Source organism: Lemur catta, chromosome 15 (assembly GCF_020740605.2).
Source record: "Lemur catta isolate mLemCat1 chromosome 15, mLemCat1.pri, whole genome shotgun sequence".
NCBI classification, from domain to species: domain Eukaryota; kingdom Metazoa; phylum Chordata; class Mammalia; order Primates; family Lemuridae; genus Lemur; species Lemur catta.
The window spans coordinates 40,348,496-40,373,062 of NC_059142.1; the positions used below are offsets into that span (position 1 = coordinate 40,348,496).

Sequence of the window (24,567 nt, forward strand, 5' to 3'; positions counted from 1 at the left end):
CGCTGGGAAGGTGCAGCTGTGCCTGGTCTTTCCTGCTTTAGATCTTTCATGGGTTGGTCATTCTGGGAAGGAAAAGTGGGGACCTGGGGGTCTCCTGCCCTGGGGCAGAGCTGTGGGGAGACAGACTGAAGGGAGAGTGGGCTGGTGAGCCGTGGTGATGGGCCGAGCACTGCTGTGAGACTCCCTTCCTAAGAGAGTGCGGCGCCCTGGGCCCTCCTGGGGACATCTCCAAAGAGGCTGCTCCTTCCCTTGTCCCTGGTCAAGGTCTGAGTTATGCCTTCCGAGAAGGGGTGCGTGTGTGTGTGTGTGTGTGTGTGTCTCGGGGGTTTAGTTTAATAGCTGAATCACTATCACAGGGTGTGGTTAGGGGCTGCCGTGTGTGGCCACGTAGTGGAAGTGGGCAGAGGTTCTGCTCTGGGCCAGTGTGTCAGCAGCAAGTTGGGACCCAGCATCCTCCAAGCCCTTGGCCTTCATCACTACCCCAGACTGCCTTCTGCCGGTCTTCGTGCTTGCGCAGCGTGGTGCTTGGAAGACAATTTGCCTGTAGTTTCTGTCTATCTTTTGTACTCAAGGCAGAACACGGTACTGGCCTGCTCTGTTTTTGCAGTCAGGAAGTTGGCCGGGGAAGGTAAGTGGCCTGCTAGAAGTCCCACTGCGAATGAGTAGGAGGGCAGACGCTAGAACCCTGGCCTCCTGCTCCTGGCTCCACGCTTTCGTTCTCACTGGCTTGTGGCCTCCCTGCAGAAGGAGAAGAAAACTCTGACTAGAACATGGGGTGTGTGTGTGAGAGAGAGACGGACAGACAGAAAGGGAGGCGCTCACCCCCACTGAGGGCCCCGCTCTGAGCCAGGCACCGGGCTAGATGCTCCGCAGACCTTACTCCATTGTCCTGGGACAGGCTGACTCTGTCCCCACTCATTGTACCCAGGACTTAACACACAGTTGGCACTCTCATAATATTTTTGTGGAACGAATGAGTGAATCGAATTCTCCCACTGGCCTGGAAGGGAAATATGATCACTCTCTCCTTTGTCAAAGCATTTTTCAACAAAAGTTTACCCAGCACCGCAACGTCTGCAGGCCGCCCAGGTGAGGAAACTGAGGCTCAGAGAAGCTACAGGACTGTGTGACGAAGGTCACACAGCTAGTCTGTGGCAGAGCTTGTGTTGGAAGTGGAGTCTGTTGTGTCTGAGGCCGGGGTGCGTGTGTGTGCGTGTGTGTGTGTGTGTGTGTGTGTGTGTGCAGTTGGGGGGGGATGGGAGTGAGGGGAGGGGAGGCGCTGATGCATATGGGGTTTCTCCTCCTGCAACACAGAGAATATTAAAGGAAAATGACCTGAAGACCGCGTGGTCCCACCAGGCCATGGCCAGCTCAGACAGAGGCCTGCAGCTCTCTAGCCAGGTGTGCCGGGTGCTTTAGACAGGATTTGTGTTGCTGGAAAACTGGTTTTAAATCATCTTTTAAAACACAAATAAAACCATCCTTTCCAGCCACTGGGGAAGCCTGCAGCTTGACAGGAGGCTGCAGCAAGTTTTCTTTCGTACCGTGAGGAATTCTTTGGAGCCCTTGGATTCGCCCAACTGGATTTCCGAAAGCACGGAAGGCAAATCCGCCGGGTGGTGGAGAAAGCCGACCGCCCGGCTCTTGCCAAGACGAGCACAGACGGTGGGCGCCCATCGTGGGGGTTCCCATACCGCGGCTGAGCCTGTTCCCTCCCCACTAACACTGGAGTTAAGCCCAGCCCTGGGCCCCAGCTCTGCGGACAGGCTGGAGTCCTGAGCCAGCAGCTCCGGTTAGGAAATTAATAAAGAAAGAGAAGCTCTCGCAGCCAGGCCCATGGCGAGAGACGAGTTAGGTCATGTCTCTTTCTGTTCAATTGGCTATTAGTCCCAACCCTGATGTCACCTTCAAGCTATTAAGCATCACCCTCAGAGACACGCGTGAGCGGCTCACAAGTCTCTTATCAGGCATGCCTCTGAGTCTTGCTGCTGACAGTGGTCAGGCCCTGGAAGCTGTTTCTTGGCCAAACACAGGTCAAAGAGAAGCTTGTCCAACTTCAGACAGGGCTCAGGGGGTGGGTAGCCAGTCCTCCTCTTCAAAGGCATGACCCATCATCAGACCTGGTGGTCTCTGAAGGCCTGACCACATCAAGCCATCTAACCAGCCTCCAGGCCAGAGCTTCCCCTACACTCTCCATGTGTCCAGCAATGGGCACTCTGGAGCTGAGAAGGCAGGTGACACCAATAATTTAACAATTCATTCTCTCATCCGTCCACCCATCTGTGCATCCAATACTATCCATTGAGCATTTATTACGTGCCAGGCATCATGCTAGTAGCTGTGAATAAAATGACCAGAGAAACACATTCCCTTCTCTTCCTTCTAGCCTTGGAAGCAGACCACACACAAACAAACAAAAAATCAAAGAATTATAAAGTATGATAGTGGCCATAAAGGAACACACACAAGGTGAGAAGATAGAGACAAAGGGGTAGTGATGGCCACAGACGATGGTGGGCTTCAAGAAGGGCATGGATTGGAGATATTTTTGAAGGTGTTTCAAATATATTCAGGTGTTCAGGGTTTCCAACAAATGGGACTGAGAAGGGGCAGCTGGTGGAGGGAAGGAACACGGTGACAGCCCAGTGCCATGGTGGCCAAGAGAGGATGCGACTGACACGTGATTGGTTGGTGGTTGTGAGGCATTGGCTGGCATGGGCTCCCCTCCTGGCTGGACAATATATAGCTCTTCATGGAAACCATTTCCACTCAATGGAAGGAAAGAAAGCCACCCACGTGACTTTCTTACTGGAACTGTCATGCTTTGGGGATGCGGACAGGAAAGAGTGCGTCCCTGCCCGACACCAGTTCTTTTCTCCGAGTAGAAGAACCGTCAGAAATGCACGCACCCACCCCAGGGCCTGGCCAGGCAGGTGGGCAGATTTCTGAAGACCTGAGCCCCTCCAGGCCTGTTCATTTGGAAATGCATTCTCTCCTCGCTTTATCTCCTTTATGTCCCCATCTCTCTCGGAAGGCCGGCCACACACTTGCTCGTCCCAGATGCTCTCTCAAGGACGGAGAAACCCATTACTGAAAAGTCACTGTCTGGGAATTCTCGGTTGTTTGCATTCCTACCTAGTCACCATCTCTGGTCACAGTCCCTGGTTCCCATCGGGGAGTCGCCAGTGGGTGGCCTTGCTTCCCTCACGCAGCTTTGCCCTGGGGAGAAAGTAGAGGATTTTTACCAACTTGAAGAGCAGGTGGTCCCAGCTACTGCTCACCCAGCGTTGGTCCATCAAACGCCAGCGCTGATGAGGGAGAGGGGGGTAGGAGTGTGCAAAAGGCACCTTTAGTTTCGCGATCAGGTTCTCCTCCATGGATTTATTACCTGTGTTTATGGGGGAAATGAAAATTCTTACACTGAAAGACACTTTTTCCTATTAGTTTAAGAAATTACTGAACGTTGCTGCCTAATGTGAGACACTGGCCTGCTATTGAAAATCACATGTTAAAAACGGCCTGTGTGTGCATTTTGCGTGACCCTAGAGTGTGTAAGTCCTTGGGGCTCCAGGTCTGGGAGGGCGTTCCAAACAGAAGGGAACGCGCAAGGGAATGGAGGAGAGAAATCACACGGTGTGTGGCCGTGGAACGGCAGGTGGCTTGGTCTTGTTGGAGCAGAGTTTGTGGCAGGGATGTGGGTTGGGGCTGCAGGGGCCAGACAGACCATGGGGATCCCGTAGGCTGTAAAGGCTCTTGGGCTTATTTCATAGGTGACGGGAAGCCACTGATAGGTTTTAAATTGGGAGTGACAAGGTTGGATTTTTTTGTGACTACTCTAGGGGCTGAGAGGGGGTGGAATTTGAGCAGCCTCAGGCCAGGAAGGAGAGCAATTGGAGGCCCTAACTCAACTGGAAGATGTTGACAGCCTGCGGTGGTGGGAAGACAATGCAGTGGGCAGGAGAAATATCTATTTGGGAAGTGAAATGGACAGGTAAGGGATAGCTTCTGAAAAGCAAAGATGTTAGTATCAAGGATGTGTACCAGGTTTCTAGTATGTGTGAATGGGTGGGTTGTGGTGTTGCCAACTGAAATAGAGGCATTGGAACACCGGCAGAGCTAGCCCAATTGGGGGAATGGAGGTTTCCCCTTCAAATATTCGAGTTTCTGAGGTGCCTCTGGTCATCTAGGTGGCACAGGGCAGTAGGCAGCAAAATGTAGAACCTTGAGCTCTCAGAGCAGGGGTAGGAAGTGTTGGCCTGGGGCCAGAACGCACGGATTCCAAATTTGGCCTCATCACTGGAAAGGCCAGTTTTCATGAGGTTGTGCAGCCATGACAAATGACCCCCAAGCCCCAGTGGCTTATAACAACAAACTTTTCTATCCTCACTGGCATAAGTAAAGGCTGTGGGGTCAGCTGTGGCTTTGCTCCATGTCTCTCTCATTCTGGAACCCCATCTCGGCCTTGCACAGAGGGAAAAACTCAATAGCACAGCCATGTAATGACTCTCAAAGCTCCCGCTGGGACAGAGGATGCATCCCTTCTGCTCACATGCTATTGGCCAAAGCAGGTCACATGGACAAGCCTGATGTCCCGACCACTGACTGGCTATAAAACCTTGGGGGCTCACTCAACTTCTCTGCCTTGCTCACCTCATCTGTGAAATAAGAATGACAGGACTACTTTTAGGATTGTTAAGAGAATTCACTTAGTTCGTACACGCAAAGCGCTTAGAACAGTGCCCAACACAGAGTGAACATTATGTAGTTGTGGGGGGATGGGGGGGTTTGTGTTTAATAGGTATGGAGCTTCAGTTCGGGAAGATGAAAATGTTCTGGAGACGGACACTGGCGATGGTTGCACGACACTACGAAAGCACTTGATGCCACAGAACGACACACTTGCAAATGGTTACAATGATAACTTTTATGTATATTTTACCATCTTTTGTTTACAGAACAGTAACTATTTGATAGGTCATAGATTAGGGAAACTGAGAGTCACACTTGTACAGTGGGCAATGAAGACAATGCATTTACATGAGATCAAAGGGTTGTTTTGCAATGATTACTTTTGCACCCACACTTTAAAGAATCTAAGGGGTATACCTTGGTCTAGATGCTTTCTTCCCTTTGCCCTGTTGCTTCTAGACATTGTCTGGGTGATCATCAGATGAGAATCAGAAGGCTGCGCACAAGAGCAGTGGTTCTTAGCTCTCTGTAAAGAAAAAGACCTGGGTACTTTGCTTTTTTTTCTTGATTTTATTTCTCCAAGAGTTTTCTTACAAAGTGAATTGACCTTGCACAGTTAGCTTGATGTAATCTTAAGAAAATATATGATGTATGCTTTAGAAAAATCATACATGCTCTAACCAGCCATCTCATTTGGCAATCATTTTCCATAGCGTTTGTCCTTTCTAGGGTGGGGAGGTGGGGTTATCTTTACACGTGAACGATGACATCTACATACAACAGATCCGAACTCTTGCTAACCTCCCTCTGCAACACCAGCTGGTATGGGGAGACAGCACGGGGGGGGGGGGGGGGGGGGGGTTGTCTCTTTCCAGGACTTCAGTTGCCCCAGGCTATTTGGCCATCAGTCCTCAAGTGGCACCCTGGGATGACCTGGCTGAAGTCTGAGCAGTCCACACACATAAACCTAGCAGTTCCTCTCACAGTAACAGCATTTATGGAACACACAGGAGGGGCTCAAATGCATCCTGTGGAGGAAGAGGGACTGTTTTCTTGTCCCCTTCTGCAGTCACAGGACAGTGCAGCTGGAGAGCTGTCCCCTCCAGGGTTCCACGGCTCTAGGGCCTCACCCAGCAGCCGTCATATCCTCTCCCACTCCCAGAATGTAAAGGCCGCTTTCCAGCCCTCTGCTCAGCAACGTAAGCATCTGGAGAGGTTTTCAATCCAGAAATCGTGGATTAAAAGGAATAAGCTGCTCCTCTTCTCTGGAGCACCACTCAACAGTTCCAGCTGTAACCCTAAATTGATTCTGAAGCAGCAGATGCCTTCCTGGGCTGACTTTCATGCACCCAGTCAGGCCAGTGTGGACGGGCCTATATGAGGACACAGAGACCTACACAGGCTATTTTGTTGTCTTCTCCTTGTCAATCCTCAGAAATTTGCCCACTTAGCAAACAAATTTGGAGACAGGGATGGGTTCCTGACTCGCAGCAGCTGAGGTGCTGGCCTTAACCCTCCTCATAATGATTTTCCCTGGGGTTTGGGGATGACCAGAGGCCTAGATGTCGAGCCCAGAAAGGAAAGGTGGGCCAGGTTGTGTGTGTCTCAGTCATTTCCTTTCTTCTGGAGCATTTGATTTCATGAGTCACCAGCTGGTTCCAAAGTCCCTCTCCCAGCAGGCCATGTGGTGTCCAGCCCTGGAGGAAGCCTGGCTCGTAGGAGGAAGGTGGCAAGAGGAGGTGCGGGTGGCAGCCAAGAGACCCTGAGAAGCAGTGTCCCTGGAGCTATTTCCAGGCTTGTCCAGTCTGGTAGGATGGCTGTGTGATTTCACGAGAGTGTGGGAAGCAAAGGCCCTGGGAGGAGGCTGCTAAGACAGAGGAATGCTGGACAGAACTTTCTGGGAAACGCTGGGCAGCTTTGTATCCAACAGTCAGTCAATGCAAGATGTGGAGAGGCTGCCCTGGGATGAGTCGGAAGAAGGTGAAGGCGGGATGGGGGTGCAGGTAGTTGGGTAGGGGACTCAGTTTCGGTCTTTTGTATTCTCCACAGAAATCTATCTCACTCTGAACTCGGAGAGGCTGCAGAGTCGCCATCCTCGGGGTCCTGCCCATGGGGGGAGATGGGCTGACCTCCCTTCACACGCTTCCACTTCATCCTTCGGTTCTGGAACCACACTTTGACCTGAGGGAAGAAGCAAGGGAGCCTGGTCACTCCAGGGCCGCTGTGACCCCCACCCCACATCTGTGCTCACGCTGGCCAGGGTACAACTCCAAGGACCCCAGCTTGGAACCCTCACTTGCCGTTCTCCACTCCCCAAAAGGCCCCAGGAACTGAGACCAAAGGGAGGACACACCAATCTGCCCAGAGGTCTGTCTTGTGTCTCCATATAAGCCCCAGACAGACCTGGGAACAGGTTCTGAAAAGCATTGGCCCCACCCCCTTTCACATGCCCCGCCCCCATGGCTACACCCCTCCCTCCAGCCTCCATTGCCCAAGGGTCTGGGAGCCTCATCCTTAGGCACAATTATTACACACTTTTTAGGTTAGATAGCTCTGGTCAGCACATTTTCTCATCTGAGCTTCGGTATTACCTGCAGGCTGGAATTACGACCCCATTTTACAGATGGAGACCCGGAGGCCCAGGGCTAGGAAGTGGTTGAGGAAGGATTTGAATCTAAGTCTTCTGATTCAAAACACGGCACTCCGGCAGAGCTCTATATCAACCGAATGCTGCTATCAAATATTATTATTATTATTACGATTATCCCACATCAGAGCAGGAGTGTGGGTGGGATGCACTGAGGAAAAGCCCAAAACAAAGGACCAGGGCAGTTTTTCTCAAAGTGTGCCCAGGAACCAGCTGTAAATCCAAATCACCTGGTGAATTTATGAGAAAAGCAGATTCTCGGTCCCACCCATTATTACTGCAAAATCACTCTCCCAAAGCTTTGGAACCTGCATCTTGAACAAGTGGCTCAGTGATTCCAATGCACTCAAGTTTGGGAATAAGCACATCAAAGGTTCCAACCCCAGCTGCAATGAGAATCACCTAGGGCAGGGGGTCCCCAACCTTTTTGCCACCAGGGACTATTTTCATGGAAGACAATTTTTCCATGGACCAGGGAGGTGGGGGATGGTTTCGGGATGATTCAAGCACATTACATTTATTGTGCACTTTGTTTCTATTATTATTACATTGTAATATGTAATGAAATAGTTATGCAGCTCACCACAGCTTGGGGATCCCTGACCTAGGGGACCTGTGAAAAATTCTGATGCAGGGATCCCATCCCAGGCCAATGAAAACCATCTTTAGGGGTGGAGCCCAGACATCGGTGTTATTCAAACCTCCCCAGGCGATTCTCAGGTGCAGCCACAGTTGGGAACCACTGGACTGGGTGGAGGAAGGAGAAGAAGGTGAGGGTCCAGGGAATGGGTGGGAGAGCAGAGCAGAGCAGAGGAGGGTCTCTGGTCGCACCTGCCGCTCGGAGAGGTCCAGGTTTACGGCGATCTCGTATCTGCGGAGCCGGGTCAGGTAGTTGTGGTGGGCAAACTCGGCCTCCAGCTCCCGCAGCTGCTCCTTGGTGAAGGCCGTCCTCTCCTTGCGGGCCTTGCTGCCGCCCTCCGGCTTGCCTCGGTTCTCCTGGTTGTCTGCGGAGAGAGGGCCCCACCCAGGAAGCCATGGGCTGAAGGAGCCTCGGTTCCCTTTCTTTCGTTCTGAAGCAACCAGGCAGCCTTTCCCAGTCACTCTCACTTTAAGGGATGCTGAGAAAGAAGCTACACTGTCCCCTCGTTCCTTCCAGTGTCCTACCCCTCTAAGAATTGGGAAGGTTTCTTGGCTCCCAAACTCAGCCGCTTCCCCCCAACTTTCTTTTATTCCCAAAGCTGCTCTTGGCTGTCTAATGTTTTCTACCCCTGAGCATGACGTTATTAGTGGCTGTGAGCTTGTAGGCGAGATGTCCTAAGACAAATTCTCAAAGTATGGTCCGCCACCCACAGTATCAGCATCACCTGAGAACTTGTTAGAACTGCAAATCCTTGGGCTTCACCCCAGACCTATTAAATCGGAAACTCTATGAATGGGGCTCAGCAATCTGTTTTAACAAGCCTTCCAGATGATTCTGGAGCACAGTCAAGTTTACAAACCACTGCTCTAAAACCTCACTACTCAAAGGGTGCGCAGGTGCCAGCAGCCTCAGTGTCACCAGGGAGCTGTTGAGACAGGCAGGACCTCAGGCCCTGCCCCATAGGGCCAAGTCTGGAAAGCCACCCGGACCCCTGTGAAGGAGGCTCTGTCTCAGACAGCAGGGGCTCAGCCATAACTGCCAACGGGGTCAGGGGAACAGACCAAGCACCTGACGTGTATTAGCCTCTTAATCCTCGCAATAGCCCAACCAGGTGGTTCTAGTATTAGCCCCGGCTTATAGACCAGAAAACTAACACAGAGAGTTCAGCAAATTGTCCAAGTTCATCAGCCTGTGAGTGGTGGAGGCAGGAATCAAACTCAGGCAGTTTGACTCACATACTGTTCAAATGAAATAATTGCAGGAAGGGCTTACAAACTGTAAAGTACTGTACAAACATAACATATCTCTCGAGCAGGGTAAGAGGCTGTTCTGCCTCCACTTTAATCAATGGTGCATGGGGAGAGAGACAACACACCTGAATAATTAACTAACAATGGCCACGTGGCCAGTGGGCTACAAGAGCCCTTGTGCCAGGCTCTAACAGTTAGAAGTCTTTCAGTTGTTTGTCCTCCTTTTGCAGATGTGGAACCCGTGGTTCTGGGTGAGGCGCTTTCCTGAAACCTGTGCCCCACCCTGTGCTCTCTGAAAGACCCCAGCCTCACTCTGCTGGCGGAGCGGTCCTCTGTTCTCAGAGGCCGGGTCTAAACTGACCCGGAGGGTTGGGTGGAGGGTTCAGGCCGGGTGGTGTGAGGCAGAGAAGCTGCCCACGCGGTCAGCTCTGCAGGCAAGTTGCGGCGCGGGGTGGGAGGCCGCTATCCGACTTGGAACTTTGAGCCTGGCTGGTTCCCCGCTCCAGCCCTTTGCGTCTCCGCTTCCCCGTCCTCCGCCCCCACGGCCCCGAGAGGGGACGACGGGCTGGGGGCGGCGACGCGAGTGGCCGCCGCGCCCCGGGGACCCAAGAGGCTCCGCGCAGCACGGGTGCCCGGGTCGGGGACGGGTCGCGGCGCTCCGGGCCCGGATTGGCCGCCTGCGGGGCGCGCCCGGGGAGCAGGGCAGGGGGCGATCCCCGGCGCGGGCTGCCTGGCCGGCGGCCCCTGGCTCCCGGCCGGGGAAGGCAGGCTCAGACCCCTCCGGAAGCGGGAGCGTGGGCCGGAGGGAAGGACGCGTAGCCCGGGCCAGGGTCCCCGAGGAGCCCTCCGGCCTTGGCCGCCGCCAACGCCGCGCCCCCTCCTGGCAGCTGTCCCGCGGGCGAACCGCCTTCCGGGACTCCACCCCGGCCCAGGGGCCGAGTGCGCAGGAAATCAGGGCCGCGGCTCCTAACCGCCTCCTGTCCCAGGGCTCGGGTTCCCAGCCCTTCCTGTTCGCGGCTGCGGGCACTGGACAGCCCAGAGACTCGCGCTGAAGTCTGGATCCCGAATCTCCTTGCTGGAGACTATGGGAAAGTCACTTGGCCTTTCTGGGCTTCACTTTCCTCATCAAGAAATTGGGGAAAATAGGCCAGGGGCGGTGGCTCATGGCTGTAATCCTAGTACTCTGGGAGGCCGAGGCTGGAGGATCGCTCAAGGTCAGTAGTTCGAGACCAGCCTGAGCAAGAGTGAGACCCCATCTGTACTAAAAAATAGAAAAAAATTAGCAGGACAACTAAAAATAGATATAGAAAAAATTAGCCGGGCATGGTGGCTCATGCCTGTAGTCCCAGCTACTAGGGAGACTGAGGCAGAAGGATCGGTTGAGCCCAGGAGTTTGAGGTTGCTGTGAGCTAGGCTGACGCCACAGCACTCTAGCCCGAGCAACAGAGAGAGACTCTGTCTCAAAAAAAAAAAAAAAAAAATTGGGGAAAATAAAGCACCTACCTCCCAGGGTTATTGGGAATACTGGACGATCTAATGTGTGTGAAAATGCTTTTAAAACCCAAAAGTGCTGGGCAAATATAAAGTATTCTTCCGATTCTTCAACTCCACCAGGTGCCATCTGGAGGGCTGGGATGGCAACAGCTGGCACTTGAAGGCTTCTATGTGCTTAGACGCATCCACTTCTTTAATCCTCGCCACACAGCGTGCCCATGAGTAGATACTACTATTATCCCCTCTAGGACTGTTATGTGGATTTGTGTGATAATTTGATTAATAGCTCTTTCTCCAGGGACAGGTGATTTTTTCTCACTCGTGCATCTAGCCGGTAGCTGCTTCTGTACCTGGCACAAAGTAAGTACTTGCTAAATATTTGCTAAACCATCGTCTGTTATATAGAGGAAGCAGCTTCAGACAGGCCCAGGAATTTGCTCCATGTGCCTGGTAGCTTTTAGGCAGCAGAAGGGAGATTTGAACCCAGATCCATCTGACTAGAGCAGAGGCTCTCAACCTTGGCGTCAGATTCTCCATCTTCTGGCTGGCTGGCTGGCTGGCTGGCTGAGGTTGGGGCTGGAGCTGGACTGTGGCAGCTCCACTTACGTCCAGGGGTCCTGGGGGCACTGCCCTGGGTTGCTGCCTATACCCACCCTCATCTTCTTGCAGTCCTGGGTAGGTTTGCACAGGTGCCCCATGGTGTCCCCCAAAACAACTCCCCACCCCAAGTCCTGCATGTAATCCTCCCTAGAGCGAAGAACAGGAAAGGACCCCTTTGGAGCTGGTCTTGGACTGGCCACTGCCCACCAAGCTATGTCCCCTTCCTATCCACCTCTCCTCTCCTGTCTCTTGCTGTCCTGATTTTGGCTCTGGGGCTTCAGTGCCTATTTCCGGAAGTGGAAATGGGAAGAAGCAGCCTAGGTTGGGATCTGAGCATCTCAGCTAACCCCTTGAGTGACCCAACACCTACTAATGGTGGGCAGGATATTGGCTCTGGGAGGACACTTGTCCCTTGTTAACTTCCCAGAGTGGGATAAGCTTTCACCATGCTTAGAAATGATAAAAGGACCAACAGTATGGGGAGCGAGCTATGAAAGCTGAGGTGGACGTTATGGTTCTCTGTTCTGCAACAGTAGGAAAAATGGCGACACTTTCATCAGGATAGAAAAAGAGAACCCTGAGCACTTCCACACCATTTCCGGCCGAGGGGTTCAGTTCCTGAGCACACTACCACATGAAAGTAACTTGTGTCCACCAAGATGGTTTGGTCCCAGGAGAGTGCATCTTTGGGGAGCCTCTGTCTCCCATCTGGGTCTCAGTTTCCCCATGTGTAGAAGTATGGGATTGGTTCCGGGGAGCTGGCGTCAGAGTTCTTTCCCAGTACATAAGCCCTGACTGATACCTCCTCTCCCTGTTCCCTCTTCTGCTGGAACACCTGACCTTGATGAACTCTGAGGTCCTCCCAACTTCAGGTATTCTTGTCCTGGCTCCTCGTCCCTCTCTTCCGTCTTATCTGAGGTCTCGCTGTGCACTCTGTCCCAAAGCCCTCCCCACCTTCCTATGGCCCAGGGCTGTGCCAGGCATTTCTCTGTCCCTGCCTGGAGCTGAGTGGAGGGGAGTTTTATTTGCAGAGGTGTCTGGGCCCTGGAGGTGCTGGCTCCAGGGATGCGCTTTCTCACCTGGGGCAAGTCCCTTAAGTTCTCTGAGCCTCACTTTCTCCCTTTGCATACACCCACTGTGCTCATAAGGCTGCTGAGAAGGTAAGATGAGATGGGAGGCCTGTTAACACCTAGCACAGTGCCAGGCACGCAGCTGAGGCTCTGAAGGAACCCTCAAAAGAGGTTCTGTTGGAGATGGTGTCATGGGCGGAGCTTAAACACGAGGCTCCTTAAGGATCCAGACCCTGTGAAAAGGAAGCCTTTTAAACGTCTGGCTTTCGGCTATTTTCCCTCTGCACTCCTCTTCCAGTCTCTTCATGGACCTGTGTCTCTGGCCACTATCAGCCACTATTGCTTCAGCCTTCCAGGGGGTCCATGATTCTGGACACAGTCAGTAGATGTGATCAGAATGACAATCCAGTTGTCTTCCTGGTCCTGCTCCTCTCTCAGGGACAGCAGGCGCCTCTTCTAGAACTGCCAAGGGAGGATGCTAGCATTCAGCTGGCTGCCCCTGTGGTTAAGGGTGAGCCACCCACCCCAGCCCCTGCATGATCCTCAGCTGGAGCAGGGCTGTGGGGGAACAGGCTACGGTGCCCAGAGAAATGCAAACAGGATGTGTGTGTGATTGTGGTTTCCACCATGAGCTTTTATACCATCCAAGGCAAATTGTTTCATAAATAGCTGTCACATTTGGCAGGCCTTCCTAAAGTTAGCAGACAGCTTTATCAGAGCCACAGGGAGGTTCAGACAGACCCAGGGGAACATGCCTTTTGGAGTCCTATACTTTACTTCCCAACTCTTGCAGCACAATTTTACATAACTTTCCGTCCCAGACCAGATAGAAAGCCCTGTGCCCCATAGGCAAATAGCACTTTGCAGTTGACAGTGGATTTCTTTCACCCAGAGATCAACTTGTTCTGGACTTGTATATACTACAGAATCATAGAAAGTAGAGCTGGAAGGGATGTAGAGATGATCTAATGTCACCACGTCATTTTAAGTTGAGCCTAGACAAGGTAAGGACACACAGAAAGTTAGTAGCAGAATTGGGCCTAGAACCCACAGTTCCTCCATAGGAAGCTATTGCCACACTGTTAGGCTGCTTCCTAGTACATCCTCCTAATGTTCTGTGAGGTTTAATTAATTAATGAATTGATTAATGTGTAAGGTGCACGTTAACCCATAGAACAGATGAGGAAATTAAGACCCAGAGACTAGATGGCTTCCAAGGCCCCTGGGACCAGTCTAGGCCTATAGCCACATGTCACATGCCCTGGGGAGTTGATGAGCATGGAGGCTGTGCCCACTCCAGGGACAGTGTCTGGGTCCAGTTGTGTCTCCCTGGGATTCCCCAGGGAGGGGAGAGGAGGGGAATATTTGGAGCACGAGGTCACTAGGTGAGACTTTGGCAAATCCTCTGAAAATGGTATCTGTGGCTTCCTGGGCTGTCACAATGTAGATAGATACTTTGATGTCCTCATAAGTTCTGCCACTTTCAACTTCAGAAGGAGGGATCAAAGCTCATCAAAATAGACCAGACCTGGATGGAGGCGGCTCAAGACCAGGTGGATGTTGACATCTGGGGCCTCCCTGGCTTGCTGGGGTTGGCCTGACTTTCTCGCTGGGCCCCGCCTCACCCCAGTGTCCAGGCCCTCTCCCTCTCCTGTAGGTGCCTGAACGGACATGGGCAGGCTCCCAGCCTCACTGAGGAGCCCAGTAGTGGGGCCAGAGAATTCAGCAGATGTTTTCTGGGAGAGAAGCAGATTCTTCTGGAATGGGAATGCCTGGTGCTAGAGCAATCTTTGCTGAGAGTCCCAGGCAGGATGGGGCAGTGAGGGTGGGCAGTGGTGACAGAAAAAGGAGGCAGCAGCAGACTTCAAGAGGGGCCAGGCAGAGGTGTGGGCAGTGCTGGGCTTTGTTTGTATTTATAAGTTCCAGATGTCACCCTCAGTTGTCACCAAAGGAAGTGTGGGCTTCAAGACCCAGGCCCAAAACTTGCACTGTTTTTCTATGTCACTGTGCAAAGAAAACGGGGAATAACAAGAAATAGAAAAGCACGCTGCTGGGGCTGCCCATGTCTTTCGTTCTCACCCTTGCCTTCACCTCTTTTCTTCCTTCCTCTGTCAAATAGCCCTCTTCTTTAACGATTCCTTCCTAAAAGTGTCTCCACCTTTAAAATCTCTACTTGTTGGTGTAAGTTAAGAACTCAGGGATCTGCTTGTAGCCAGAAATAATACCCTGTCCCCAGTGGACAAGCTCTTGTGGCTGCCGGGACCCTGGGCTAGGAAAGCTCCGAGGTCAAGCCCTTGTCTGAGGTGCCACCTTCACCAAAGGGGTTTTCAGCCAGAGCATTTGTGCCAAGGCTTGAACCTTGTCGCTATCCCATACTGTCAGTTCTGGGCTAAACGGTTTCCCCCTCCCCAGTTCCTATGTGGAAGCCTTAACCCCAGGATCTCAGGATGTGTTTGGAGATGGGGCCCTTAGGGTGATTAAGTTAAACTGAGGATGTTAGGGTGGGCCCCAATCCAATCTGCCTGGCGTCCTTGTAAGAAGAGATTAGCACACACAGAGAGATACCAGGGAAAGACTTGGTGCACAGAGCAAAGACCACACGAGGGCAAAACAAAACAAAAGGCAGCCGTCTGCAAGCCAAGGTGAGAGACCTTAGCAGAAACCAAATCTGCCTACACCTTGGTCATAGATTTCTAGCCCCCAGAACTGAGAAAATAAATTTCTGTTGTTTGAGCCACCCAGCCTGTGGTATTCTGTTGTGGCAGCCAAGACACCTCCCAGCTCCCCATCACCGGTGCTTACCACTGAGGACTGAGAAGTAGTCAGGCTGCAAACACAGATTGTCATTAGCAGAGAGGTTTGACTGCACAATTAATGCAATGCGCTTGAATCATTCCGAAACCACCCCCACTCCATCCGTGGAAAAATTGTCTTCCATGAAACCGGTCCCTGGTGCCAAAAAGGTTGGGTGCCACTGCTGTAGGGGACTTCTGTGCTTAGAACAAGGTGCCCTTTAGAGTGGAGAACACAGCCACACACCCATGTGACAGCTGCCACTCTAGCTGTCCAGCTGTGGCAGTACCCCTAACTGCCTGGCCACGGCGGGTCCACTTGCCTCCCAGCTGTGGTGGCCTGGTACTTAGGAGCTGACCCCAGCACCCAGTGGAGGATTCCTGCAGAGTCAGCCCAGTCTGCATGTGAGTGTTTATGTGTCTTTCTGACCCCAGCACTCACTCTGTCCCTGGGCTTGTTTTATGACTGAAGTCTGGCTCTCTGAAAATCTTTCTCATAAGCGAGACTGTACAAGTCCTAATGCATTTCACAGAAGCATATGACACGGGGTGGAAACCCTCATGCCAGGCAGTGGAGCTGCTCTCAGAGAGAAGGTAAGAAAATGAATGAATACCAGGCTGCAGTTGAGGCCATTGACCAGACATTGAATGGGCTTCTGTGTGCAAATGTTTTACTAGGTGCTGGGAGACTGCACAGATGGATCGGGTATCATTCTGGCCCTTCACACACTTCAATTTTGGGTGGAGAGGCAGCCCTATGTATCTATAGTGCTGGATGCAAGGCCAACCGTGCTTTGATGCTACTGAACAAGGTATAAACAAGGCACATTCCATGTGTGTGGGGAGGGAGGGCCAGAAAGGATTCTCAGACACTCAACAAAGTAGGAGTAGAAGGAAATTAACTCAGAATAATAAAGGTCACATGTGAAAATCCCACAACTAACATCATACTCAATGGTGACAAATTGAAGGCTTTCCCTCTAAGATCAGGAAGAAGGCATGGACGGCTACTCTGGCCACATTTATTCAACATAGCACTAGAAGTCCTAGCCAGAGCAATTAGGCAAGAAAAAGAAATAAAAGGTATCCAAATACGAAAGGAAGAAGTAAAATTGTCTCTATTAGCAGATGACATGATCTCGTATGTACAAAAGCCTAAAGATTACACACACACAAAAACCTGTGGAGCTAATAAATGAATTCAGCAAAGTTGCAGTATACAAAACAACACATAAAAATCAGTTACATTTCTATACACTAACAAGGAATAAGCCAAAGGAGAAATTAAGAAAAAAGTCCCATTTACAGTAGCACCAAAAGGAATAAAATAATAATATATTAACCAAGGAGGCAAAAGGCGTGTATACTGGATGCTATAAAACTTTGCTGAAAAAAATTAAAGACAACACAACTAAATGGAAATACATTCGTGTTCATGGATTGGAAGACTTAATATTATTAGAGTGACCATATGACAACCCACAGTAATCTACAGATTCATTGTAATCCCTATCAAAATCTCAATGACTTTTTTTGGCAGAAATAAAAAAAAAATCCTAAAATTCACATGGAATGTCAAAGGACCTCAAATAGCCAAAACAATCTTGAGAAACAAAAACAGAACTGGAGGCTTCATCATTTTCTAATTTGAAAACATATTATAAAGCTGCAATAATCAAAACATTATGGTACTGGAATAAAGGCAGACATAGACCAATGGAACAGAATAGAGAGGCCAGAAAAAAATCCTCACGTATATGGTCAAATTATCTTTGACAAAGTAGCCAAGGCTGCATAATCAGAAAGGACAGTCTCTTAATAAATGGCACTGAGAAAACTGGAGAGCCACATGCAAAAGAATGAAGGTGGACTTTCACCTTACACCATGTACAAAAATGCACTCAAAATGGATTAAAGACCTAAAAGTAAGACCTAAAAATATAAAACTCTTAGAAGAAAGAATAGGGAAATCTTCCTGACATTGGATCTGGCAATGATTGCTTGGATGTGACTTTGGAAGCATAAGCAACAAATGCAAAATTAGATAAATGGGACTACATCAAACTTAAAAACTTTTGCAATGCATAGGAAATAATCAACACAGTAGAAAAGCAACCTATGGAATGGGAGAAAATATTCGCAAACCTTATATCTGATGTGGGGTTAACATCCAGAATATATGCAGAACTATAACTTGACAACAAAAAAACCCCAAAGAATCCAATTAAAAAGGAAGAAAGGACTTGAATAGACATTTCTCCAAAGAAAATATACAAGTGGAAAGCACATGAAAAGATACTCAACATCACTAATAATTAGGGAAATGCAAGTTAGAACCACAATGAGATATCACATTTTTGATGGTCACCATCAAAAAACCAGAAAATAACAAATGTTGGCAAGGATTTGGAGAAATTGGAACTTTTGTGCAACGCTGGTGGGAATGTAAAATGGTGCAGCTGCTATGCAAAACAGCATGAAGTTTCCTCAGAAAATTAAAACTAGGATTACCATATGATCTAGCAATTCCACTTCTGGATACATATCCAAAAGAATTAAAAATACAATCTCAAAGAGATATTTGCATACTCATGTGCATTGCAGCACTATTCATAATTGCCAAAAGGTGGAAACAACCTAAATGTTTATCAACAGATGAATAAATAAAATGTGCTCTCTTTCTACACACACACACACACACACACACACACACACACACACACACACACACAGAGGAATATTATTCAGCCTTAAAAAGGAAGGAAATCCTGTCATATGCTACAACATGGGTGAAACTTGAGGATATTTTGCTACGTGAAATAAGCTGGTCACAAAAGGCAAATACTGTATGATTTCACTTATATGAGGTATCTAAAATAGCCAACTCGAAACAGAAAATAAAATGGTGGTTGCCAGGCACTGGGGGGGGGGCGGGGAAAGAAAAAAGGGGAGTTGTTCAATGCATGTAGAGTTTCAGTTCTGCAAGATGAAAAACTTCTAGAAATCTATTGCACAGCAATGCATATATAGTTGATTCTACTGTAGTGTATCACTTAAAAATGGTTCGGATGGTAAATTTTATGCTATGTGTTTTTGACCAGCACAAAAAAAAAAAAAAAGAGATTTTGAATATAAGATGTCCCCTGGTGAGAAATCTTGGAGAGTTCCTTTATGAAGTTGCAAGCTGAAGTTAGAAAATCAGCACAGGTTCTAACAGATACTATTCTCTGAAAATTCTTAACTGTAGTTTTCACTGGTAGATGCAATGCACAAGTGTAGTCATAAATCTTTTAAAAAAGAAAGAAAATGTTCTTGGAAGGGGTGGCTTTTGAGCTGGGTGTTAAAATAAGTAGGACTTTAACAGGCAGAAGGTGGGGGAAGGGACTGGTGCTGAGGGCTAGGACACAGGCCAGACTAAGGAGGGGGAGGAAGAAAATGCAGGATGTGTGTGGCAGGAGGGAGTGGAGGGCGACAGAGGGGCTCATTTGCGGAGAGTTTTAAACCTCAGGCGAGTTTGAGAGTTTATGGTTGGGCGGGGGCAGGTGGAGATCAGATCTTGCAGGGGAGAGATTCAGCCAGATGAGCCCTGGGGAACATACGTGTTGGAGTTGAAGGAGGATGGGACAAATTGAGTCTGATTAAAGACAAGTCTCAGCAGAGCGAGGACATCAGCGCGGGCAGAGCAGTCTGAGTCCCAGCACTGCCGTCCCAGGCAGGCGAGCAACTCACCTGCAGCTGCTGATCACACAAAACCTTCCCTTGAACTCCATCAGGAAATCACCGCGAAATCCCTCATTCTCATAAATTAAAGACAACAACGGTAGCAGACAGTTTGGGGTAAAACAACAGTGGCCTCACAGCTGTCCCTGCCAGCAGGGGTCTTTAACCCCCAGCGGTCTGCAGCTAGGAGTGGTTCTCTTCGATAACATTGTGCACAGGTCTCCAGGGTCGGGGAGGGCCAGGGACCCCACTTTCTTGATCACTATTTGAGCAAATCAGCTCCAGCTTCCACCTGGAGGAAGAGTAAGCAGTTGGGGACGTTCCTCTTGTAACAGACTTTTAGTTCCTGGAGCCTCCTCCGCCACCCAGCGTAGGGCGCATTTTCCAGGCACAACTCACCCCACTACTGCTCCAGCAGATCTGTGAGCTCCAAACTCCTAATTGATGACAACTGGATTTAAGGATCAAAATAATGGCAAGAAGTTTCCAAGTCCTATACACCAGACACAGGAGTTTCTGAGACAGCATATTTGAAATATTCAATTCCACTGTCCCCATAAATATAGAAATATTTGTCAGACCCTATGTTCTGAAGGCTGGTTCAGGAAATAGGGGCCTAATACCATTCACAACTGCTGTTTATTGAACTCTTACTATGTGACAGGCACCGTGTTAATCTCATGGGTCACTGCATTTAACCTCCACAGGGACTCCATATAGAGGGTGCTATTGCTATTATCCCCATTTTACAGCTGGGGAAACAGAGGCTTCAAGAAATTAAGAACTTCCCCAAAGTCATGCAGCCAGAAAGTTGCAGTGCTGATTCTGCAATCTCTCTCTGTCCAACTATGAAGTACCATGGCAGACACATTTCTGATCAATACTGCTTAACCTTGCAGAGATAGCTCAGCTGGGACTGGGGTGAGTTACTCAAACCTTCAGTAATCAAGATAAATACTATTTGAATGCAATGTTTTAAAAAATCAAAATTAATGCAAAAAATTGATGATGAACAAAGTATCAAAAAAAATTTTTTTTTGAGACAGAGTCTTGCTCTGTCACCTGGGCTAGAGTGCCATGGTGTCAGCCTAGCTCACAGCAACCTCAAACTCCTGGGGTCAAGTGATCCTCCTGCCTCAGCCTCCTGAGTAGTTGGGACTACAGGCATGTGCCACCACACCCAGCTAATTTTTTTCTATATTTAGTAGAGACGGGGTCTAGCTCAGGCTAGTCTTGAACTCCTGACCTCAAGTTATCCTCCTGCCTTGGCCTCCCAGAGTGCTAGGATTACAGGTGTAAGCCACCTCTCCTGGCCAAAATATCAAAATTTTAGATAGAGTCCGGTGACTCAGGACTGGTAGAGTAGGGTGGGGGCTCTCTGTGGGTTTGTCTTTTCTGAGCTGAATTCCAGATTCCTGGAGTAGGTGCTGAGCCTTGCTACTCACTTTCTCCATTCTTTAGGCCCTTATGCAGCTGATGTTTCCCGCCTTCTTCCCCTTCAGCTAAATTCCAAGCAGAAACTCAAGCAACTGGGCAATAATGATTTCCAGAGAGTGGGTCTAGAACCACAGGTGAATGAATAAAAGGCGGCTTGCTGTGCCCTGTCTCGTACGCTGCTGCTGCTCCTGAGGGGACCCCGAGGGAGAGCCCAGGGCCCTCCTGGGTGGGCACCTCCCCCCACAGATGCTGACCCCATGAAGGGTGCGGGGCATTCAGCAGAGGGTGTCCCTGTGCTCTTGGGGTGGTCAGCTGCTTGGCGTGTGTGCTGGGCTCCACAGTGCAGTGCCATCCGCCGCCCGCCAAAAGGAAAGACATTTAGGTTTTCCTGCAACTTGGAATAAGGAAAGATTTCATCTGAGCCCAGCAGGCTCTTGGCTTTGCTCCTCCCTCCCCAATGCCCTTGGCTCTGGGATCCCTGGAAAGCGGCTGGATGCAGCCACGGGAGACGTGGGCAGAGATGGAGGAGTCACAGTGACAGACGCCATGGCCTCATGAACACAGCCCACAGCCAAGTTGCTGAGAGTTCCTCCTCGTTCTCATTCTTGGCAAATCTCCAACCAGGGGTGGGAATAGTTAATTTTCCTGCTGAGGATTTAACCACTAGGATTTAAAGGGCTCTTCTATTAGCAGCCGGGAGGGCAGCTGTGGTTATTATCACACATGGAGACCAAATACCATTTCAACGTGAGGACTGTATTTGAAATCTACCGAGAGGTATGAGGTTTGGGGTCTGCAGTCCCGGGTTTGAGCTTGCATCTAAGGTGACCAACTCTCTTGGTTTGCCCAGAACTGAGGGCTCTCCTGGGACGTGGGATTTTCAATGCTAAACCAGAAAAGTCCCGGGCAAGGCAAACTGAGATGAGTTGCCCACTCTATTTTGATCCCATTTTTGCAGTATTCCCCTCGAACTTTCAGCCTCTCCGTTTCCACATGGATAGAATCGAGATACTAGTAAAACCTGCTGTGCCCACCTCCAAACCTGTAGGGCTCGAAAGAGCTAATGTCTGTATCCTGCAGCACCTCGAACCTCCCCACCAGAGCACGCCCCAGGCCAACAGGACTTTGCAGCCTCTTCCTCTCGGTTTGAGCTCTTTTGGGGTGAGACCCCCCTTATTCATCTCAGCGTTCCTGGGGTCAACACAGAGCAGATACCCAGGAAATCTGTCCTAAGTGGAGAGCGCTTTGTAAAGCAAAGCACAGCATTCCCGTTTGTTGGTTGGTACCCCCTTTCCTGGCCGGCCCTGGTCAGCCCCATGGGAAGGGCCTCTATAGGTTTAGCCAGACAGGACAGTAGGGCCGTGGGGAGGGAGGCTTGGGCACTGCCTTGTTCTGGGCAAGGTGAGGACAAGGAACCAGACAAAAGGTAAACGGGCAGTGAGAAAAGCCAGGGAGGGCCCCGTGGGGACAGGAGGAAACAACAGGTCCCCACCATGGGGAGGAGAAGGGCTCTGCCCAGTGCTAGCCCTCGGCCACCTGCCTCCCAGACTCTCCCCAAGGCTGGCCATCCCTCAGGAGGGCTCCTGGCAGGGCTACCTTCCCTGGGCGCCAGCCAGACCTTAGCATGCCAAGCTGTCCCCTTGGCTGGGGCATGGCCCAGCTCCGTAGAGTGATACTTGGTGGGCAGTCTGCCCCAAATCCCAGCCCTCCATCTCCCCCTCACCCCTCACCTTTCCCATCCCAGCCCTAGGCCTGCTTCTCTGCCTCTAGGATCCTGGAGACATAGGGTCCTGGCTCTGGGTGGCGCTCAGGGTCCCAGGCTCAGTCCTAATCCTCTAAGCCTGGTCTCAGGTGATGCCCCTGGCGAGCGAGCCCTGTGGCTCTGGGATGTGCGGAGCTGGCTGGAGCACGGAGGGGAGGAGTAGGACTGAGAGGCAGCCTGGGTTCAGCAAAGCCCCTCCCTAGCACCCAGAGGTTCCATCCCCCGTGTCCTGCAAATCTTTGCTGATCCTGTTTCGTTATCTTGCTGGCACATCCCTCCTGGGGCCCAGGAGTACTGGGGACACAGGTGTAGCCTGCATCACCAGAGAATCCTAGAACTCTGAGTGGAAAAAACTCCAAAGAGAACGGGTCTAGCCTCCTGCATTTAGGTAGCTTAGACAGTATTGTTTGAAATTCATGGTCAGGCCTCCTAAGCTCAGAGAGGGTGAGCAACCTCCCCAAGGTCACACAGTAAAGGAATGGTCAGCTGCTCCTCAGCCACCTACCTGAACTCTCCTTTTTCCGTCTGGATGATTTCTTCTCTGTCTCATTGGCAGTGCTCCCAAGCACCCCGTAGTCCTCGCCTGGGCCTCCTGTGGCATCCACCAGGCCCGGGCTGCTGGTCCCCATCTCTCTGGAGCCCCCAGGTGGGCCTGAGTTGGGCCTGCGCCGGGCCTCTGAGACAGGGAAGTGCCAGTCGGGGGGCTGCGGGAAGGCGGGGTGCTGCTCGGTGCAGAGGCGCTCCTCCTGGGGCAGGCTGTGTAGGGTGGCCGCAAGGCAGGAGGCCGAGAAGTCTGGGTACGCTGCCGTTGCTGTGGCTGGGAAGTCTGGTTTCTGGTGGAAGGAGAATGGGGTTGGCGGGTAGTGGGGTAGCCCTGAGGCCCCATTGCCTTCGGAGTGGGGGTTTCGCAGGCAGCCCCAGACGGGGGCGGGGGACTGGGGGCTCCTCATGCAGCTGCTGACCGCGGGATCCATCTGGTGTCCACTGCTCACCTCGGTCCTTTCAAAGATCTCACTCTTTTCACTTTTTATATTCAAAATTTTAAAAATGAAAAAAAAATGTAAATAGGAGGGAAAAGTGTTCAACAGAAAAGTTCACCCCAGAAACCAAAACAAAAACCAAAACTAAAGTCTGTCCTTAGAGCGTGCACACATGTGGCCAGCTACCCCTGTGCGCGTGCACACACCTGTGTCGGGCTTCACTCCTCGCCTCCTGCCCCTCCAGCACACCGGCCTGCCTACTGGGGTCCCTTGCACGGGTATTTGCCGCCAATGACACTAAACATTTTCACTGTCCCAGCCCAGACGCACCAGCTGATGAGGAGCTCGACTCGGACCCTGGAGCAAATCCCTGCAGAGGGCTGGACCAGGGCTGCTGAGACACACTTTTAAATCCTGCGGTGGGGAGAGAGTGACAAATTTCTGAAGTGAAATGTGAGAGAGGAGAGGGAGGGGTTAACCCGAACACACAAGATCCCCTCCAACCAAAACCCTAGCAGGCAACTATTAATCATCAGAAACCTTATATGCACATCTAATGGGATTTGCAGATGGAGACTTTTAAAGAAACATTGTCTGAATTTTTTTTTTATTTTAAGGAGAGAGCAACACACGTGCGCGCGCGCGCACACACACACACACACACTCATGCACGCACCGCCTTTAATGTACCTCCTGTAACACTATGAAGTTATTTTTTATTGCACTGTTAACAAAATTCCCCAAGTCCTGGATTTCGAAAAAGCCTTAAGTCAGATCCAGGATCCATCAAATGCCAAATTCCAGGGAGTGAAGTGGGGAATAAGCGCAAGAGACAAGCTTGGTGATTGCATTTGATTTAAAGGCCCTTCTACTGCTGCCTGCAGAAAAGGAAGGTGGATTAAAAGAAATCTTTTTTGCAAGTCTCAGCGGCCCACTATGGTCTGTCGTATAAAGAAAGGCACACTCTAGAAAAAAAGAATTTCCCCCTGCCCAAAGTGACATTCCCACTTTCTCAGTAACTTAAAAAAACAATCAGATTCTTCCTTCCGCTCTTTAACCTCCAACTTACATGCCAATTAGCCACACTCTTCTCTAGAGAGGTTTCAGGTCATTTTTTTCTCCACAGCAATGGCAAGGCTCTTAAATAAGGTCCTTGAAGTTTCTTCAGGTCTCACCCCCACCTGCTCCCTGCCCCCCTAACCTCTACCCACCTGCTTCCCTTTCTCGACCCCTAGAGGCTGAGGTGTCCGTGGAATCCGGGGCATGGGGGTAGGAATGGGGGCTCCTCATTCCCCAAAGGAGGCTTTTTGGCAAACAGTCCCACGCGTCTTTCCGGCGGGTGCACATCACGGGACAACCAGCCCAAGTGGCCGTCTCAGCTGGTCAGTCAGTCCACGTCATGGCCGTGCCCTGCTGCTCTCTCTGGAGGGGTAAAGTAATTTCTTGGGGTAAGGTAATGCAATGTCGCACACGGGGGCCAGAACTG

At 50.7% G+C, this 24,567-nt stretch overlaps 1 protein-coding gene across 2 annotated transcripts; it reads right to left on the minus strand.

The window, feature by feature from the left end:
- Positions 1 to 6,598: 6,598 nt before the first annotated feature.
- Positions 6,599 to 23,463, minus strand: MEOX1 (mesenchyme homeobox 1). Of its 2 annotated transcripts, XM_045526670.1 has the most exons (3): positions 22,607 to 23,463; positions 8,168 to 8,340; positions 6,599 to 6,870 (listed from the first exon to the last, which is right to left on the minus strand). In XM_045526670.1, the coding sequence occupies exons 1-3, from the start codon at positions 23,073 to 23,075 to the stop codon at positions 6,748 to 6,750; spliced, it is 765 nt and encodes a 254-aa protein (XP_045382626.1). In that variant the 5' UTR covers positions 23,076 to 23,463; the 3' UTR covers positions 6,599 to 6,747. The 2 variants fall into 2 exon arrangements, with proteins under 2 accessions (XP_045382626.1, XP_045382627.1); XM_045526671.1 differs by lacking the exon at positions 8,168 to 8,340 and having other exon boundaries at positions 22,607 to 23,075.
- Between the last annotated feature and the right edge of the window lie 1,104 nt (positions 23,464 to 24,567).